This window comes from Trichosurus vulpecula, chromosome 1 (assembly GCF_011100635.1).
Source record: "Trichosurus vulpecula isolate mTriVul1 chromosome 1, mTriVul1.pri, whole genome shotgun sequence".
In the NCBI taxonomy this organism is placed as follows: Eukaryota; Metazoa; Chordata; class Mammalia; order Diprotodontia; family Phalangeridae; genus Trichosurus; species Trichosurus vulpecula.
This window is the reverse complement of record NC_050573.1, coordinates 34,826,306-34,847,032: the sequence shown is the minus strand read 5'-3', so window position 1 is coordinate 34,847,032 and position 20,727 is coordinate 34,826,306. Positions and strand designations below refer to the sequence as shown.

General features: G+C 36.8%; 1 protein-coding gene across 1 annotated transcript in view; it reads left to right on the top strand.

Annotated features, from left to right (window-relative positions):
• Nucleotides 1–20,727, top strand: part of TCTN1 (tectonic family member 1) — a 50,397-nt gene that overhangs the window by 21,884 nt on the left and 7,786 nt on the right. The window contains 6 exon segments of the mRNA XM_036764401.1: nt 12,204–12,294; nt 13,062–13,171; nt 15,084–15,104; nt 17,673–17,810; nt 18,818–18,943; nt 19,307–19,386. Coding sequence (XP_036620296.1) covers nt 12,204–12,294; nt 13,062–13,171; nt 15,084–15,104; nt 17,673–17,810; nt 18,818–18,943; nt 19,307–19,386 — 566 coding nt within the window.

Sequence of the window (20,727 nt, the reverse complement as noted above, 5' to 3'; positions counted from 1 at the left end):
AGAAGCAAACACTTTAGTAGGATGGGCAAAAATAGGTTTTTAAAACCTTCATTAAGTATGTACTTCTTTTCTTTATAGTTCTTTTCATTGTTCTTGGCCTCAACAGAATACAGGGAAATACTTGTATTATGGTATGACTAGAGTGGGATAAACTTTTCGTGTCTGAAGCCGTCTTCTCAAATCTGATTTCATTTTATAGTCTTTGAGGGCTGGAATGGCTCCTATAACTGACCTAGCCGGGACCTAAACTAATTTGCCACTATATGTGAGCCCCACTAGGCATGACTGATTCTCCCTAGCTGATCCCAATACAATTCCAGTATAATATCACCTCACTTCATCCAGTGGCCATCACACTTTCCAAATTGACTAAGGGTTTTTTGGCATCTACAGCGGTTCAATAGAGGTATGCTTACCTGATGAAGGTACCAGGGCTAGAGTATTTATTAGTGATATAAATTTGGATAGGTTACTTGATTCAACCAATTCCCATCCCATGCGCTTTGTTTTATTCCCTTCTTTATTTTTATAGTATAACATTTGTTTTAAAACTTTCATTTCCACATTCTCTCCCTTCACTGTCCCATCCATTGAGAAGGCAAACAATATGATGCCCATTATCCCTATGAAGTCATGCAAAACATATTTGTATATAAATCGTGTAGCAAAAAGTGAAAAAGTATACTTCCATCTCCATTTAGAGTCCACCAGTTTTCTCTCTGGAGCACTGATACACTTTAATAAGTTTAATTGATACCTTTTAGTTTTACATTATAATCATTCCTGGATATATTTTCCCCTCACCCCTCCATCCTGTGAGTCTTCCCTTGTAATAAAGACAGATGGTTACCCAAACTAATTAATATGGAGACCAATCTGATAGTGTATGCAGCATTCTATACCCTTGGTCCTCCATCTCTCCAAGAAAGGAAGAGGAATCCATGGCCTCATCTCTGAGGCAAAGATTGGTTGTTATAATTGTTATGACTGGGTTTCATTTTAACATTCTTTTCATTTATATTTTGTAGTTGTGTCTGTTGTTACCCTGGTTTTGTTTACTTCATTCTACATCATATCTACATCAGGTCTTAATACAGGTCTTCCCATGTTTCCCTGAATTCCTCGTATGTGTTACTTACTATGGCACAGTAATATTCATTACATTCATGTACCACAATTTTTTTTAGCCATTTCCCAATTGATGGGCACCTACTTGATCATAGCATACTTCTTCATTACTTCAAAGGTTCTGTGGTTTTGGTGATGTAGGTATTCCCTCTGTCCCAGCATGCCTTAGTAGATTGTTTGATGAATTGCCATAGTCATAAGATCTCTCATCTTGTACTTGTGCCCCATGGGTAATGAGCCCACCTAAACTAGTCCAACTAGCTGGGTTGGTCTTTGGATAACATTTCATAATTGAGCTTATTCTCAAAGCCTTTCTAGCTTAGTAAAACTTGCCAGAGATTTTGCTCTGTCTGTATAGCCTTTAAGAATGTGTTACCTCCATGCCACAGTGTGGAAGGGGAGGAGGATTTTTCAGTTCTGAATTATCTCCCTCTCTCTTCTACTCCCCCACTGAAAAAACAAGAAAACCAAAACCCATTGCAAGTATGTATAGTCATACAAAATAAATTCCCTCATTAGCCATGTTCCCTTCTTCCCCCCACCCCAAATAAATAAAGAAAAAGAAAGATAAGAAAATATGCTTCAGTCTGCACTGAATCTGTCAGCTCTCCATCTGGAGGTGAGTATCACATTTCATCATGAGTCCTTTGGCATTATCATTAGTCGTTATGTTGATCAGTTACTAAGTCTTTACAGCCAATTTTCTTTACAATATTAGTGTTATTATGTAAAGTGTTATTCTGGTTCTACTCACTTCACTTTGTATCATTAACTATCCCCTTCAGCATTTCTGCTCAGTAGTATTTTATCACATTCATATACCATAACTTGTTCATCAATTCTCCAATTGATGGGTACCTTCTCAGTTTTCAATTTTTTGCTGCTGCAAAAAGAACTGCTATAAATATTTTTGTACATTTTGGTCCTTTTCCTCTTTCTTTGATCTTTTTGTGGGTAGAGACCTCGTAGTAGAATTGCTGGGTCAAGGAGTATACACAGTTTAATAGCTTTTTGGACATAGTTCCAAATTGCTTTCCAGAATGGGTTAGACTAGTTCACAGCTCTACCAATAGTACATTAGTGTACTTGTTTTCCCATGGCCCCTCCAGCCTTTGTCGTTTTCCTTTTCTGTCATGTTAGCCAATATGATAGGTATGAGGTGGTACCTCAGAATTGTTTTAATTTGTATTTCTCTAATCAGCAGTGTCTTAGAGCCTTTTTTATATGATAAATATGATGAGTTGGATTTCTTCTTCTGAAAACTGTCTATTCATATCCTTTGACCATTTATTAATGGAGGAATGACCTTTATTGTATATTTGACTCAGGTCCCTTTATATCTTAGAAATGAGACCTTTATCAGAAAAATTTGCTGCAAAGGTTCCCTCCCCCCACCCCCACCAGTTTCCTGCTTTACTTCTAATTTTAGCTGCATTGATGTTGTTAGTGCAAAACATTTTTAATTTTATGTAATTAAAATGATATATTTTACCTTCTGTGAACCTCTTGTTCATGAACCAGCCCCCCATCTGTAGATCTAACAGATAAGTTTCTTTTATGCTCCACTAATTTCCTTATGATGTCACTCTTTACATCTAAATCGTGTGCCATTTTGAGATTATCTTAATATACAGTGGGAGATGTTGATCTGTACCTAGTTCCAGTCAGACTTTGAATCTTTTGCGTTTCTTGAGGACTAGGTTACTGTGCTCATTTGCTTCTGTTTATTTTATACCTAATCAGTTCTACTGATAAACCTCTCTATTTCTTACCCACTTACCAAATTGTTTTGTTGATTCTGGCCTTGCAGTATTGTTTGAGATCTGATCCTGCTATTCCCCTTAACTTCCCATTTTTCCCACATTGATTCTCTTTATATTTTTGCCCTTTTGTTCCTCCAGGTGAGTTTTATTATTATTTTTTCTAGCTCTATAAAATAATTCTTTGGTAGTTTGATATTAATTTGGGTATAGTTGTAATTTTTATTCTATTGGCTTGGCCAACCCATGAACAATTACTATTCTTCCAATTATTTAGATCTCTCTTCATTTGTGTAAAGAGCATTTTTTAATTGTGTTCATATAGTTCCTGTGTGTGTCTTGGCAGGTTGACTTCCTTGTATTTCATTCTGTCCATAGTTATTTTAAATGGAACTTCTCTTCCTATATCTTCTTGCTGTATTTTGTTGTTGGTTAATATTCAGAAAATTTCTTTTATACCCTGCAACTTTACTGATAATTTCTTGAAAAAGTCTGGTAATTTTGCCAACACTAAAGAATCAGACATTTCTCACCCAACCATATCATAGTTATGTTAATTGTTTTGATTAGTTTTTTAAGTTGACTCTTTAGGGTTCTCTAGGTAAATGATCATATCATGTACAAAAAGTGATCCTTTTTGTTTTCTCATTGCATACATTTTCCTTCAGTTTTTTTTCCTTACTACTATAGCTAGCATTTCTAATACATTATTGAATAGTAATGGTCATAACGGACATCCTTGTCTCACTACTAATCTTATTGAAAGGATTTCTAGCTTATTCTCATTATAGATAATGCTTGTCCTTGGTTTTAGATATATACTATCTATGATTTTAAGGAAAGCTCCATTCATTCCTGTGCTTTCTAGTGGGTTTTTTTTAAACAGGAGCAGGGATTTTATTTTGTTGCAAACTTTTTCAGTATCTCTTAAAGTAATATGTAGATTTTGTTATTAATATGTTTAGTTATGTTTATAGCTTTCCTAATATTGAACCAGCTCTGTATTCCTGCTATAAATCTAATCTGGTCATAGTATGTGATTTTGGTGACATATTGCTGTAATCTCCTTGCTAGTATTATATTTAAGATTTGTGCATCAGATCCAGAGAAAGAACTATGGAGTGTGAATGCAGATCAAAGCATAATATATTCACTTTTTTTGTTGTTTTTTGTTTTTTTCGTGGTTTTCCCCTTATGTTCTGTTTCTTCTTTCACAACATAGCTAATGTGGGAATATGTTTACCATGATTGCACATATATAATCAGATTGCTTGCTGTCTTTGGGAGGAGGGGGAAGGAGGGAGAAAGAAAAATTGGAACTCAGAATCTTATAAAAAATGAATGTTGAAAATAAATTAGTGCATCAGTATTCATTAGGGAATTTGGTCTATAGTTTTCTTTCTCAGTTTTGACTCTCTCTGGTTTTTTAAATATCAAGACCATATTTGTACCACAAAAAAAATTTCGTAAGATCCCTTCTTAACCAGTTTTTAAAAGTAGCTTATGTAGTATTGGAATTAATTGTTTTTAAAATGTTATTTAAATAGAATTTATTTGTAAATTATCTCATTTGTTTATTTGTAAATGGCTTATTCAATTTATTTTTTTCAAAGATAGGGTCATTTTAATATTCTATTTCCTGTTCTATCAATCTGGGCAATTTATATTTTTGTAAATATTCATCCATTTCATTTAGATTGTCAGTTTTATTGGTATATAGTTGGGTGCATTAGCTCCTAATAATTGCTTTTATTTCTTCTTCATTGGTTGGGAATTCACTTTTTTCATTTTTGATAGAGGCAATTTAGTTTTCCTCCTTTCTTTTTAAACTCCAATTAGCTAATGACTTATTTATTTTATTTTATTTTTTCAAAAAATCAATTCCTCCTCTTATTTATTCAATTGTTTTTCTTTACTTTCATTTTTTTTCAGTCTCTCCTTTGATTTTGAGGATTTCAATTTTGACATTTAATTGGGGGGTTTTAATTTTTTTTTAGGTTTTTATTTGCGTGTCTCTTTATTGATCTGCTCTTTCTCTTTGGATGAAAGAGTTTAGAGATACATTTTCCCCTAAGTACTGTTTTGACTGCATCCTATAAATTTTGATCTGCTATCTAGTTCTTATTATCTTTAATGAAATTATTGATTATATAATTTATTCTATTACAAATCCATTCTTTAGTATTAAATCTGTTTCTAATTTTTAATATTTTCTTCAAAGGTCTTTTTTGAATGTAATTTTGTTGTGTTGTCAGAAAATGATGCATTCAGTATTTCTGCTTTTCTGCATTTGTTTGTGAGTTTTTTTCTGCCTTAATACATAGTCATTTTTTTGTGAAGAAGGCCAAGTACAGATGAGAAATAGGTATACTTCTTCCTATTTCCTTTCATTATTCCTTAGAGGTCTATTATATCTAACTTTTCTAAAATTCTGTTCATCTGTCTAATTTCTTTTTTGTTCATTTTATGGTCATATTTATCTAAATCTAAGAGGGGTAAATTGAGTTCCCTCCCTATTATAGTTTTATTGTTGATTTTTTCCTGAAACTCATTTAACTTTTCCTTCATAAGTTTAGATACTATTCCATTTGGAGCATATATGTTCAATGCTGATATTAATTCACTGTCTGTGGTACCTCTTAGCAAACATGTAGTTTCTCTTTATCTATTTTAATTAAATCTATTTTTGCTTTTGTTTTATCTGAGAGCATGACTACTACCCCTGCCTTTTTAACTTTAGCTGATACATAAAAGATGCTGCTCCAGTCCGTTATTTAAACTCTTTGTGTATCTTTCTGTTTCAAGTATGTTTCTTGTAAACAAAATATTGTTGGATTCTGGTTTCTAATCCAATCTGATATCTTCTTCCATTTTATGGGTGAATTGATCCCATTCATATTTACAATTAAGATTGCTAATTTTATTATTTCCCTTCATCCTCTTCTTTTATACTTTTCCTTCTCTTTTTTTCCCCTGTTCCTTCATTTGGAGTTTGTTTTGGGAAGCAGAGGCAAGATGGCAGAGTAAAGCCAGGCAGTCACCTGAACTCTCCTCCCAACCTCTCCAAATGCCTTTAAATAATGACTTTAAACAAATTCTAGAATGGCAGAACCAACAAAAAGATAGAGTGAAACAGTTTTACAGCCCAAGACAACTTAGAAGGTTTTGAGGAAAGGTCTGTTACACCAGGGTGAGAGAGGAACACAGTCCAGCAAGACTGTGCCAGTAAAGACTGGCCCCCAGCAAACCAGGAGCAATCCTCAGGGCAACTAAATCAGTGGCAGCAGTGGAGATTTCCAGACCTCTCGGTCCACAGATGGTAAGGGATTGGACAACGGGTGAGAAGGAGATTTACAGGGGTCCCTTTGCTAGCAATAAAGCAGGATGCTGTGGCATTTCTTATATTTGGATATGGGCCATGATCCTGGATCTTAGGCCCAGTGTGAGGAGGAACACTAGCACAGCAGAGCTTGTGGCCACATAGGAGCAGGGACCCTGGTCATAGTTCCAAGGTTGAAAAGAGTGCTTATGGTCACTCACAAACCAGTAGAGTAATAAACACACCTCTCACTAGATCATACCACCTTGGAAGATCCTACTACTTATAGGTCCCTAGAATTTTCTCTGAAAATAGCTGCACAAAAAACTTTAGGTTTAGGACAGTGCCCCCTCCATTTGGGAAGCAGAGCCTTATTTTAACTTAAAAGTCAAGAAATAGGCTGGGAAAATGAACAAAGAAAAATTCTGACCATAGAAAGTTACTATGGTGAAAAGGAAGATCAAAATACACATTCAGAAGGAAACACAAAAAAAATCCCTACATCCAAAGGCTCAAAGAAGAATATGAATTGGTCTCAGGCCATGGAAGAGCTCAAAAAGGATTTTAAAAATCAAGTAAGAGAGGTAAAGGAAAAATTGGGAAGAGAAATAAGAGTGATGCAAGAAAATCATGAAAAAAGAGTCAATAGCTTGGTAAAGGCGGCACAAAAATACTGAAGAAAATAACACCTTGAAAAACAGAACAGGCTTAATGGTAAAAGAGGCACAAAAATCCAGTGCAGAGAAGAGCCCCTTAAAAACTAGAATTGGCCAAATGGAAAAGGAGGTCTAAAAGCTCACTGAAGAAAATAATTGGACAAGTTAGAATTGGGCAAGTGGAAGGTAATAATTTTATGAGACATCAAGAAACAAACAAAATCAAAAGAGTAAAAAAATAGAATATAATGTGAACTAGCACATTGGAAAAACTTAACTGACCTAGAAAATAGATCCAGGAGAGATAATTTAAAAATCATTGGACTACCTGAAAGTCATGATCAAAAAAAGAGCCTAGACATCATCTTTCAAGAAATTATGAAGGAAACCTGTCCTGATATTCTGTAACCAAAAAGGTTAAAATAGAAATGGAAAGAATCCACCAATCACTTCTTGAAAGAGATCCCAAAATGAAAACTTCCAGGAGTATTATAGCCAAATTCTACACCTCCTTGATCAAGGAGAAAATACTGGAAGCAGCCAAAAAGAATTAAAATGTCATGGAGCTACAGTTAGGATAACACAAGATTTAGCTTCTACATTAAAGGATTGGATGGCTTAGAATGATATTCAAGAGCACAAAAGAACTAGATTACAACCAAGAATCACCTACCCAGAAAAAGTGAGTATAATCCATCAGGGAAAAAAATAGACATTCAATGAAACAGAGGACTTTCAAGCATTCCTGATGAAAACAACAGAGCTGAATGGAAAATTTGACTTGCAAATACAAGACTCAATAAAAAAGGTAAACAGGAAAGGGAAATCATAAGGGATTCAATAAGATTAAACTGTTTATATTCCTACATGGGAAAATGATATTCAAAACTCCTAAACACTTTCTCATTATTAGAGCAGTTAGAGTAGACATAGAAAGCAAATGCGTGAGTTGAATGTGATGCTATGATTATCTAAAAAAATAAAAGTAAGGGATGAGAGAGAAGAATGCACTGGGGGAAGGGGAAAGGGAGAGGTAGAATGGGATAAATTATCTGATATAAAAGAGGCCTGAAAGATTTACAATGGAGGGGAAAATGGGGGAAGCAGGGAGGGAGGCACATGAACTTTACTCTCATCAGAATTGGTTCAGAGAGGGAATAATATACACACACTCAGTTGGGTATAGAAATCTTTCTTACCATACAGGAAAGTAGGAAGGGAAAGGGATAAGAGAAGAGTGGGGAACTGATAAAAGGGAGGGCAGTTTGGGGGAGGCAAAAGTCAGAAGCAAAACACTTTTGAGAATGGACAACATAAAGGGAGAGAGAGCGTAGGATAAATGGGGAAAATAAGATGGAGGGAAATACATAGTGAAAAAATTGTGATAAAGACATCATTTCTAAAACATAGAATACTGAGTCAAATTTATAGAAATAAGAGCCATTTCTCTATTCACAAATGGTTAAAGGATATGAATAGCCAATTTTCAGACAAAATAGTCAAAGCTATCTATAATCATATGAAAAAATACTATAAATCACTGTTGATGGAAGGAATGCAAATTGAAACAACTCTGACCTACTACCTCACACCTGTCATATTGCCTAATATGACAGAAAAGGAAAATGACAAATGTTGGAGAGGGATGTGGGAAAATTAAAACACTAAGGTACTATTGGTGAAGTTGTATACTGATTCAGCCATTCTGGAGAGCAATTTGGAACTATGCCCAAAGGGCTATAAAATCGTGCATACCCTTTGACCAAGCAATACCAGTACTACGTCCATATCCAAAAGAGATTAAAAAAAAGGAAAAGGACCTGTGTGTACAAAAATATTTATAGCAACTTTTTTAGTGGTGGCAAAGAATTGGAAATCGAAAGGATGTCTGTCAATTGGAGAATGGCTAAACAAGTTGTTCTTTGTGATATGATGGTGGTAAGCAGGATGCTTTCAGAAAAACCTGGAAAGACTTACATGAACTGATGTAAAGTGAAATGAGCACAACCAGGAGAATATTGTACACAGTGACAGCAATGTTGTATGATGATCTACTATGAATAACTTAGCTATTCTCAGCAATACAATGATCCAAGGCAATTCTGTAGGACTTAGGATGAAAGTTGCTGTCCAGAGGAAGAACTACTAGAGCCTGAATGCAGATCAAAGATACCTTTTCTTTACTTTCTTTATTTTCTTGGGGTTTTTTTGGTCTGTTTTCTTTCACAGAATGACTTATATGGAAGTGTGTTTTGCATGACTACATACATGTAACTTATGTCAAATTTTCATTGGTTGAGAGGGGGAATTCAGAACTCACAATTTGAAAAAAAATTAAAATTGTCTTTACATGTACTTGGGAAAAATAAAATATTAAATAAGATTAAAAACAAAGAAATACTGGCCAAGAAATGACTCATAAATCAGTTTATTTTTTAAAAAGTCTGTTTTGCTTCTGACTATTCATTTAATCTAGCCTTCCTCTTATGCCCCTCTGTTTTCCCTTATTTCCTTCCTGCTTCCCTACTGGGTAAGATGAATTTTGTCTTCAGCTGTGTGTATTAGTCCTTCCTTGAACTGGTTCAAATGACATTGAGGTTCAAGTATAGCCTACTGATCCCTCCATTGCTTAAATTCTTCTTTGAACAAATTTTCCCCATTCTTCTGCTTAATTCTTCCCTTTTCCAGTGCATTCCTATTTTTCATTCTTCCATTTTCTTTCTTTTTTTTGAGATTATCCAAACTATTAGCATCATACTCAGGCTTTCTGTCTAGATTCCCTCTGGTAATGATAAACTTCTGACAGGTAACATCCATTCTTTCCCTATATAAAAATGTGAACAATTTAACCTTGTTTAGTTCTTTATGATTTCTTACACTTACCTTTTTTGTGCTTCTTACGATTGTATTTGTATGTCAGATGTTCTGCTCAACTTTGGGCTTTTCATCAGGAATGCTTCAAAGTCCTTTATTTCATTAAAGAGCCATTCCCCCCACTCCCTGCACCCCCCCAGAATAATACTCAGTTTTCTTGGGGAAGTTATTCTTGGTTGTAAGCCTAGGGGTTTTTTTTGGCCTTCTGGGATATCATATTCCAAGCTTTCTGTTTCTTATAGTGGTAGCTACTAAATCTTGTGTGATATACTGGCTGTGGCTCCATGGTACGTGAATTCTTTCTTTTTGGCTGCTTGCAGTGTTTTTTTTCTTGCCCTAGGAAGTCTGAATTTTGGCTGTAATATTTCTGTGAGGGGTGGTTTTTTTGAGATGGGGTTCTTTTAGGAGGTGATAAATAGATCCTTTTAATTTCTACTTTGTTGTCTGGTTCTAAAATATCTGGGAAGTTTTGTTTTATGATTTCTTAAAATATGATGTTTAGGCTCTTTTCTTTGTTCGTGGCTTTCAGGTAATCCATTGAGTTTTAAATTATTTTTCTTTGATGCTGAATCGTAAATTATCTTTCTTTGACCTTTTTTTTCTGGGCCATTTGCTTTTGCTTTGAAATGCTTCGCATTTTCTTCTCTTTTTTTAGTCTTTTGGCTTCATTTTATTATTTCTTGATGTCTTGTAGACTTTTTAGCTTCTGTTTAGCCAATTCTAATTTTCAAAGAGTTATTTTCTTTAGTAAGGTTTTCTGTTTCTTTTACCAAGCTGTTAATTCTCCTTTCATATCTTTCTTTCATAGCACCTACTTGGTTTTTAAAATCTTTTCTTTTAAAACCCTTTCTTTAACTTTTCCAGGAATACAAAATAAATACAAATAATAAATAAGCATGGTGGACCCTGGCTGTTGAGGGAGTGGGAAAGGCTTCATGAGTCTTAAAGGAGGGATTCTGTGAGGGGAAAGTTTTTAGGGTAGACATTCCAGGATAGAAAGAGGCTGCGCAAAGGACATATTGACATTATTCCTTTAAAATATCAACATTGTATTGAGTCTGGTAGAAATGAGGCATAGATCAACATCTCACACCATATACCAAGATTAGCTCAAAATCGGTACATGATATAGACATAAAGGTGATAAGCAGATTAGGGGAGCTTGGAAAAAATTATCTGTCAGATCTGTGGATAGGGGAGAGTTCATGACTGGCAAGAGACAGGTTCACAGGAGGCAATGAATAATTTTAATTACATAAAAATACAAAGGTTTTGCACAAACAAAACCAATGCAGCCAAATTTAGAAGAAAAGCAGAAAACTGGGAAAAACATTTTAAAGCAAGTTTCTCTGATAAAGTTTCATTTCTCAAATATATAGGGAACTGAGCCATTCCCCAATTGATAACTGGTTGAAGGATATAATCAGGCAGTTTTCAGAGGAAATAATCAAAATTATCAATAGTCATATCAAAAAATGCTCAGAATCAGTGATAGATGTAAATTAAAAGAACTCTGAGGTACTACTTTATACCTGACAGACTGGCTCAAATGACAGAAAAGGAACTTGACGAATGCTGGAGAGGCTGTGGAAAAATAGGGACATTTATGCATGGGTGGAGCTGGAACTGCTACTACCATTCTGGAGAACAATTTGGAACTAAGCCTAAAGGGCTTTAAAACTGTACATCCCCTTATCCCCTTTGACCCAGCAATATTGCTACTAGGTCTAAACCGCAAGGAGATCAAAAAAAAAAGGAAAAAGACCCATATGCAGAAAAGTATTTATTTAGCAGCTTTTTGTAGTGGCAAAGAATTGTAAACTGAGGCAATGCTCATCAATTGAGGAATGGCTGAACAAATTGTGGTTTATGATTGTAGTGGAATTCTATTGTGCTTATAAGAAATGATGAGCAGGATGTTTTCAGAAAAACTTGGGAAGACTGACATGAACTGATGCAAAGTGAAGTGAGCAGAACCAGTAGAATAATATACACATTTTCAACAATATTGCAATTACAATCAGCTGTGAAAGGCTTAGTAACTCTCATCAATACAATGATCCATCACAGTTCCAAAGAAAGGACTCATACTATCTCACCTCCAGATAGAGAACAGATAGACTCAGAATAAAGTTTGAGGCAGATTTTTTTCTTTTTATTTTCCTAGCTTTTTTGGAGGGGCAGTGCTAATGAGGAAATATGTTTTGTATTACTTTGTAAGTATAATGAATATCATATGTTTTGAATTCTCAATGGATGAGGGAGGGACTAAAGAGAGGGAGAGAATTTGGAATTAGGACTAAAAATAAAATAAAAAGACTTTGTTTTGAATTTTGGTGAAGAACTTCATTGAGTTTTGTTTTGGAAAATTACATTTCATTATTTTAATTGCATTTTTCTGTTTCTTTAGAAATACCTGATTATTTTTAATAATCATAAATCTTCCTGTTATATGTATTTCTATAGTACAGAGATCCTGTGCAGACTTCTGATTCATTTCTGAAGCTTCCGTGTCCTTTATTCTCCTCCACACAATGCTCAGATAGCAATCCTGCAGGTAAGTGCTCGTATGTTCTCTTTCCTATTGGAAATTAAGTCCTTTTCTCATTCCCCTTTAAGGTTTGTCATTAATGAATCCACTGCTTAAATTTATAATCCCCTTAATCAGGCTTCTTAATTAGTATCTAGGACTTCTAAAGTCTGAAAGCATCTTAGAGATGACTAGTTCAAAGTTCTCTGTAATACTGGGGTCCCATCTCTAATGCCTCTGACAGGTCGTAGTCATCCAGCCTTCGCTTGCTGTCACTACTTGCCTGATGAGGCAGTTCATTTTGTTTTGGACGCTTCTGGTCGCTCTAAAATCTTTTCTCATGGTGGCCTAAAGTCTGCTTCCCTGTCACTTCTGTCATCTTGTCTTTATTCTGCTCTCTGGAATAACAGAGCACCATTCTGATATTCTAAGATGGTCACATTTTCCACATACATCTTAAACTAGCCATAATGTGATTCTCCCTCATCCTGGGGACTTACTTGTCCAGTACACAGTTCATGGGCAAGTGGGCTCCTCTCAGGTGGTTGTCCTTCCTCAGGCAGCTCTCCAGTGCACCCAATAGACTCATTTCTTGAGTGAAGGTCCTCAGTCACATGCTGCGCCCAAGGAGAAAACTCAGCCTCTGCTGCAGACCGCTCATAGGTTCTTTCACAACTCGTTTTGCCCTCTTTTTTCTCTTTCATAGTTGCAACTTGACTTTTCCTTCAGTGTATACTTTTAGAAATTTCTTTGTTTTGCTTACCTTTTCTTAGTTACTCTGCTGTGATTTCCAGGCTTTCTGATGAACGAGATCTTTCAGTGTAACAGAAGAATAACTCTGGAGCAGTGTGGTGAAGACAGAGCCCTCAGTATGGCTCAGTACATCCAGCCTAAGATTTTGGCCGTAAGTTTAGTTTGGAAATGCCCCTGCTTACTTAATTTCATGTTCTTTTTAAGCATTGAAAGTCATATTGGTTATACTAACATAACACCTCCTCCACTCTGATTCCCAAACTCTTACCAGGCTAGTTCAGTAAATGAGAAAAGTACAAAGCATCTATTAAGCCCTTACTGTGTGCCAAATACTGTCCTAAGAAATCAGGATACAAATATAAAAGCAAGTCATTTCTCTCTCAGCCTTCTAGGATTGTTGTAAGGCTAAAATGAGGTGATATTTATCCAGCTCTTTGCAGACCTGTAGTCTAGGAATTCCTATAGATGGTAAGAGGAACAATGAAGCAGTTTGTTTATCACACGGATCTGATTACTGTTTTCAGAGAAAGAGATGAGGTTAAAGTCTGTATCACCTTGCTTACTGTTACTTAGCTCTTGCCTTTCAAATGGTTTTTGCGTGTCCATCCTCTGAACACCTTGTAGAGCTCCTTGAGAGTAATCTTTCTGTCATTTTTAATGGTCTAAAATAGTGACTCCTCCAAGCTCCATAGGCCAGAATTTCTGCATCTCCATAATCAAGGCCTAAGCTACTTTTCTAGCCTTTTCCCCATTTTTCTCCAACACCAGTCTCCTACTCTGGCCAGGCTGTCCTTAGAACATGTTTTGTGTATTCCTACCTCCATGCCATCTCTTGCAGGAAGGCCCTTTCAGTTCCCCTCTGCCTTTCTAAATCCTGCCCCTCCTTCAAGGCCCAGCTCAGCCTACATTGTTTCTCCAATTCATGGCATCATAGAATCTTATATTTAAAAGACATCTGGTCATCTAGAGGTCACAGAATAAAGAGATTTAGAGCAGTAAGGGACCTTTGAAATCATCTAGTCCAGTCCCCTACTCAGTTTGCTTATTATCCTTTCCAATGAAACTATACTTTTACCAAATTCTGTCTTGTGCTGGTGGTTAAATTTTTCATGTGTTTATATCTGTTAAGGGGTCCCTCAAACTTGTCTTTTTGAGTAGTTATATTTTCCAGAAACATTGCCCTGAATGTGTCAAGGACAACTCACCTTCCTCCCTGCGCCCCTCCTCCCCTGCTGCTGACATAATTTGTTGTTTGCATCCCAAACTGGACTCCCCATTGTGTCCTTGGGAGTCAAGACAGGCCCCAGTCAGTCTGTGCTGGACTGAGAAACTGCTTGTGCTGCTGGGGGACCCTATAGATAAGTGGACTCTCCTATCTTGATAGCCTAGCAGTTCTCAGTGGAAAAGAATTCGGCTTTTGCTAGTCACCTTGCTCCTCCCGTTTGGGAAAGGTTTTGTCCTTTTCCCACCTTTACTGTACCTTTCCCCCTTCTGTGCCACACTGCTTTAGGTGGAACTTCCTGCTGTCATAAATAATGCAAGCTTCCATATGGATTGTGAACTCTTTGGGTTCTACATGCATGTTCATTTCTCTTGTAATAAACCTAGTTTTCACATAAGTTTCGTGAAGTTGTGATTGCCTGTTAACATATCTTATCTATCCACCTTATTTGTAAGGGCCTGGAAGACTGCTAGCAGCCATGTTCTGTACAGTTTTTCCCCTTCCCCCAGCCTCTGGCACCTTGCACATGGGAGGTGCTCAAGAAATACTTGTTAATTCATTGAATGAGAAAACGTTTAAATATTCCTCAAGGCTAGCAATGTCCAAAGGGTTGGCTGTTTAGGAGTACATTTGCCAACAAAATGGCCAACTAGTTTATTATGAATGTGATAAGAATGTTGACAGCATGTTCACATTATAGGAAGTGCAGTTATTTTTATTTTTTTTAGAGTCTTCAAGAAAAAAAAAACCTTAGGTATAAGAACAGGTATTAAGAAGGCAAGAAAAATAATGATTTTCTATGATATACGGATATAACTCTTTCTGTTTCCTTTTTGTCTAGGTACCTAATTCAAGCAAACAGGTAAGAGTACATATTTTAATGGAGAAAAGGTTGTTTATGGTAAAACAACAACAGCAGCACAACTAGCTTTTAATATCTTTTAAATAAATATATTTGTGATTAGAAATGGTGCCTTGCTATTCAGCTAAAAGCAAGGAAGGTGCAAATGAAGAGCTCCTAGTACACCTTCCCTGTCTGTTCATAACATTTAAACTGATTTGATTTTGAAGTTTTACAGTTTTCTCTGTGCTGAAGTTGCACAGATAACCTTCATTGACAAATGAATGGAATTAGATACTATATTTTTCTGGTTTCCTTACGGGGACTTAAATGGTTTCTTGTCAAAGTGATGATTGACAACCGGGATGCAATATTCCCATCAAGGATTTATAAATTGAATTCAGTGAACTACCACATTTTAGGAGGTTATTTATCATTAATATAACATTCAGTGGTTTGTGGGTGAAGAGTAGTCAAGTAAAAGGTTTGCCAGGTTTGTACCTTCCCTATTGTATCCTTCACTTGTTGTGGAACCTGTCAGAGCTAGAAGGGATGAAGAACAAGAGTCACCTGTACAAGAAGCCGTGTCCCTTCCCTTTCCATTGCCCCTAGTCACCAGGGAGGGGGTATGGTCTTGGGGCATTGTCTGGTTGGTTCTGTTTGTCAAATACCTGTTGGCTTTCGTGAGTAATCAACATTTCTGTAGATGCTGTTTATATTTATTAGATCTTAGGATGTAAATAAATAAAAAAGACATAGACATAGAAATGAGGTAATCTCTTTAGTTGAAACAGAAATAGCCTGAAAGCTTAGCTAAGCAGAGCTTTTAGGTGAACCATTTGGAGCTCTGCTTGTATGACATATGAATGTGAAGTACAGTCACTGGGGCTTTGTTCAAAAAAGCAACTACTAGAGTGTGTTGGAGAGGCAGGACAGCTTATTCAGGGCCTAATCCTATCTTTATCTGTTGCTGTGTCTAGGAATCATGAACAATTGTGGGGATGGGACAGGTTGGAGGGCCTGTACCTTTGAGTCATTATAAAAAAAATACATGTCATATTTGTTAAATCTATTTTGATGAATTCTGACTTTCTGAATATTGGTCTTTTGGGCCTGATTCCAACATATGGGGCTGTTAGAGAATCCATAACAGCCAGCTTTCCAGCTGTTCTGCTGTGACATTGTTCTTACATTCCTCCCAAGGATAATGAAATGGCTTGTTCAAGTTCATACTAGGCACAGTGCTTTCTCACGAAGGTATTTGAATTTAAGGTGCCCTGTTCTTAGCATTTCAGTCCGTCCCTGGCACCTCCTCCCTAAAAAGGGATGTCCATTTTGAGGTTAAGGCTTTAATTCACTGTCACCTAGTACATTTAGGGTCACTAACCCAAACAGGAAGATTTTTATATTCAATGATGAATTGGTAATTAATTTATGAAATTATGAAATAGGGGCAGGCACACCTAGTTCTTTAGGTACTTACCAGGAAAGAACAATCTGTGGTGGGAAATGGGGTGGTAGTCACACTTAATTAAACAAAGGGTATGGGGGGTAAAGAACCCAGAAAGGCAGAGACAAGTGGCAAAAAATGGTACAGAGGCAGATGATGGCATAGGGACAGCAAAATGGGATGAGGAAGAGGATGTGGAGGAGGAGAAGCCAAAGACATCACTCAGATAAGCATGGATTAGAGTTGGGAGCACTCTGTAGCATGGACCAATGGAGATGCAGGAAGCTTTGAGGGGCAGGAGTTTGAGGTCTCAGGATTTTTTGGGGGAAACAGACCAACTCCTCCTAACTGGGCCACTTTGCAGTTAGTTCACTAACATATCCAAATCAGCTCAAAGTTAATGGTAAAACTTCAAAGTCATTATCCTAAAGTTATCAGCATCTTTTTGATGTTCTGCTGGTCTGGAGTTGTGGAGGTCTGGATTTTGTCTGGAATTTACATATCATAGAGCCAGAACCTTGATAAGAAGCACCTCAAAGGTTTCTTCTGATTGGGCACATGTTAACAGGATATGAATTTTAGCTAATGTATGATACAGTTTGTAAATTATGTTCCTGTGATCTTTGGGATGGTTTGTACATGTCTTCCATGATCCGTGATCTTATTTCCTGCTATTGCTACTTTATACTGGCTACCTATAAAACTTGCTTACTATACTGACTAGAAGAGGGAAGGGTAGTCAGGGGTCCCAAACAAGATACAATTTTAACACAGTTGAGAAGAATCTGGCTTGACTTTATGATGACCTGAACAAGGACTGTATATGGTAGTACAGGAGTCTCCATCTGTCCTCCAGATCTAGCCACTAGCTAACAGGCTCCCCTTTGTTGCACCCCTTTGGGTGCTTTTAGTCATATGAGAGGTACTTATTTTATGCAGATAGAAAACTTTAATTAGTTTTGCCCTTTGGTTAATTATGCTATAGAGCCAAAGAGTCTTTAACATTGAACTGTCATAGGAGATAGAATATATGTTAGAGTCAGACATGTGTTATAAAGGTTTATAGTCATGGAACTTCTTAGTCATAGAAGCATGTTTTTGTGAAGTGTGTTGAACAATCCATTTATAACACTTTGCAGATTCCTATCACTGTCCAGGCTATACTTCTGAAATCTCTAAATAAAACAATAAATCGGAATATCCGACGTGATGTTCTTTTGCATCCCACTTTTGTCATCATCAATGGTCTGAAAGCCTGCACTAATGTTGTTCTTAAGGTAGGTGTCTGATTTCACTTTTTTGGTGAAGCTTTATTTAAGGCAGAATCAAGCTACACATCTTGGGACAGTCACCAGAAACTCCTTCCCAGATGTTGTTTTTGCAGTAGACCACATTGTTTCCCGTTTTTGTTTATCTTCTTGTTGGCATCTAGGAGTTGAATAGCTTATGAAGATTTAATTATGCCTCATCCTGAGGCTACAGAGGAATAAAGGGTGCCAATGACAGTTTGTCCTCACAGACTGAATTTATTAACTGTTAAAAGGAAACAGAGATGTGGCCTTTGTGTAACAGCACGGAATGGACATTGGCTATTGGGTTTGACCCGGGCTTTGTTGCCTTTCTGTGTTGACTTATGTCATGGTAGTCATTTTGTATGTTGTTCTTTGGGTTCTGCTTTCTTCATATCGGGTTGTTTTGCACAAGTCTTCCCTTGTGTTTCTGAATTCTTCATATTTATCATTGCATTACATTTTCATGCCATTACTTGTACAACCATTCCCTAAACATCAGTCATATTTTGTTTCCAGCTTTAAAAATGTTAGACTTGAATGGCAAACATTCAGAGTGTAAATGATGAGATTAATTATATTCTACAAATGCCAGTGGGTGCGCAGAGTACCCATTTGGGTGCGCTGTGGTTTGAGCTCTCATCCTTGTTTATGGTGTATGGGGCATGCCTGAGATTGTGGTGCATTTCATGATCTGGCTGAGATCATAGTGGAGAAATAAATCTCCAAGAAGTGTAAGAACAGAGAAGGATTTGTTCTTTCTTTTTTCTTTAGTACTTTTCAATATGTTAAATGTAGCTGCTAAAATGAGTGTGCCCTTGTGCAGATTATTTTCCCTCTTGGGCCTCAGGTTCCTCATCTATGAAATGAGAAGAGGATTAGATTACATGAGCTCCAAGGTCCATCCAGCTCCAGAGTTCTGTGACTATATTCTTTGATGCTAAATGGGAAGTAATGAAAGGGGCCATAATTTTTGTGTGTGGTTTTATTTTCAGTTAAAGTACAGCATCACATACACAGAGGCAGGGGAAATCACGAAGGCTGACATCTATCTCCTCCTTGGGACAGTCAGCAGCTCGATGCTTCCACTCCAACAGCAATTTCAGGTTCGGTTTCTTCAGGTAATTTTTGTCGTTTTAACATAGATGCTCGCCAAGTGATTAAAGCCATCATCTTTTATGACTTAAAACCTCAGGTTGTAAGTGCCAACCATAATATCATTTGTACCAAACACTGGAGTCATTTGTAGTAGAGCTTTGTAGGGGAATTGTGTTAATTTCTTTTTCTCTTAGAAGCAACACACTCTATAAGCTTGTAATTTTACAGCAAGATGTTTGCCTGCATTCAGTAGTTATATTTGTAGTTGTTTGTGGGGGAGGATGTCTTATTGCTTGATATTCTGGACTTTATTAAAGCTCTCAATTTTTTTCTGCTTTTTTATGAATAAAAATAAGAATTTTTCTGTGTCATATTTTGTCTTTCAGCGAAATACTAAGCCATTCCCTCTCAGTGGAAATCCAGGTTATGTTCCAGGACTACCATTAATAGCTGGATTTAAGACAGAATATCCTTTTTGGTTGTCTATTAGGAGTCAGTTTGCCAATTTGTGGAGATCATGTTGCCTCTTTTCTCTGTATTTTTAAGTTCTCTAGAATATATAGGGAAATGGGGGCATTTGTTCCCAACCAGGACTTACTTAGACCAATTCTTCCCCAGTTACTGATCTAGCTGCATATTAAGGAGAATCTTTTTGAGGTTGGGGTGAAGTAATATGTGTGTAGAAAATGTTTAGTAAACAGAAAATTATGACTCAAGGTAGAAATGTCTGCAGACACCAGAGCCTATGATGACTTTGTATTTGGTTGTTGAACCTGTGGTAACTGGAAGGAGAGTGGGACAAGAGTGAGGTGAACATATGACCCTTTGTCTGGCACGTTGGGCACACACTTTCACTGAGGAGTGTGCATGGTCTTTGGGCACCAGCTTATTCTCTTCCCCCAGTACCTGCTCACTTTCATGAGTTTCTGTAGGTGCTATTTATTTAATTAAATCTTGGGATTTTGTTGTTGTTCATACATTCAGTCATATCCAACTCTTTGTGTCCATGTGGGATTTCTTGGCAAGGATACTGGAGTGGTTTGCCATTTCCTTCTCCAGAGGATTAAGAGGTTAAGTGATTTGCCCAGGGTCACACAGCTAGTGAGTGTCTGAGGGCAGATTTGAACTCAGGTCTTCCTAACTCCAGGCCCAGTGCTGTATCCCCTGAGCCATCTAGCTGCCCCAAATCTGGAGATACTAATGTGTATAAGAGATTTATGAACCAGTTTAGTGATGATGGAAATCTGCAGCTGACACTGAGTGAAGCCAGCTTCTGTCTTATCTTTTCCTCGGCTGACACTAGTCAATGAAAACAGCCATAATAATGCCTTGAAGAAAGTAATGAAAAGCTAATATACATCTAGAAGACTCCAGGTACAGAAAAGTGATGCCTTTGTCTTGCCAGAGGCTGCCTAAAAGACACCAGAAAAGGCAGCAAGGAGTGGGGAGAACACTCCCATTATGCCCACCTAGTGCTGGAATGGCAGTCTGGGGGGGTCTAGACAGAAGACCTGGGTTCAAGTCTCAGCTTTGCTGCTTATTAGCTTTATTTTTATTGCGATCTTCTGGTTTTGTATCAGCTATATTTATTTCTCAATATATACCTGCCTCTTTCTACTACTTTCTTAGCATAGTTTCAGATTGCTTTCCAGAATGATTGGACCACTTCACAGCTTGGCTAATAGTGCATTATTTGAAGGGCAAATCTCTTAATCTCTATAAACCTCAGTTTCCTCTTCTGTTAAATATGGATAATAATTCTCCCATTGTTTAACAAATAGGGTTTTGTGACCCAAGAAAGAGCTTT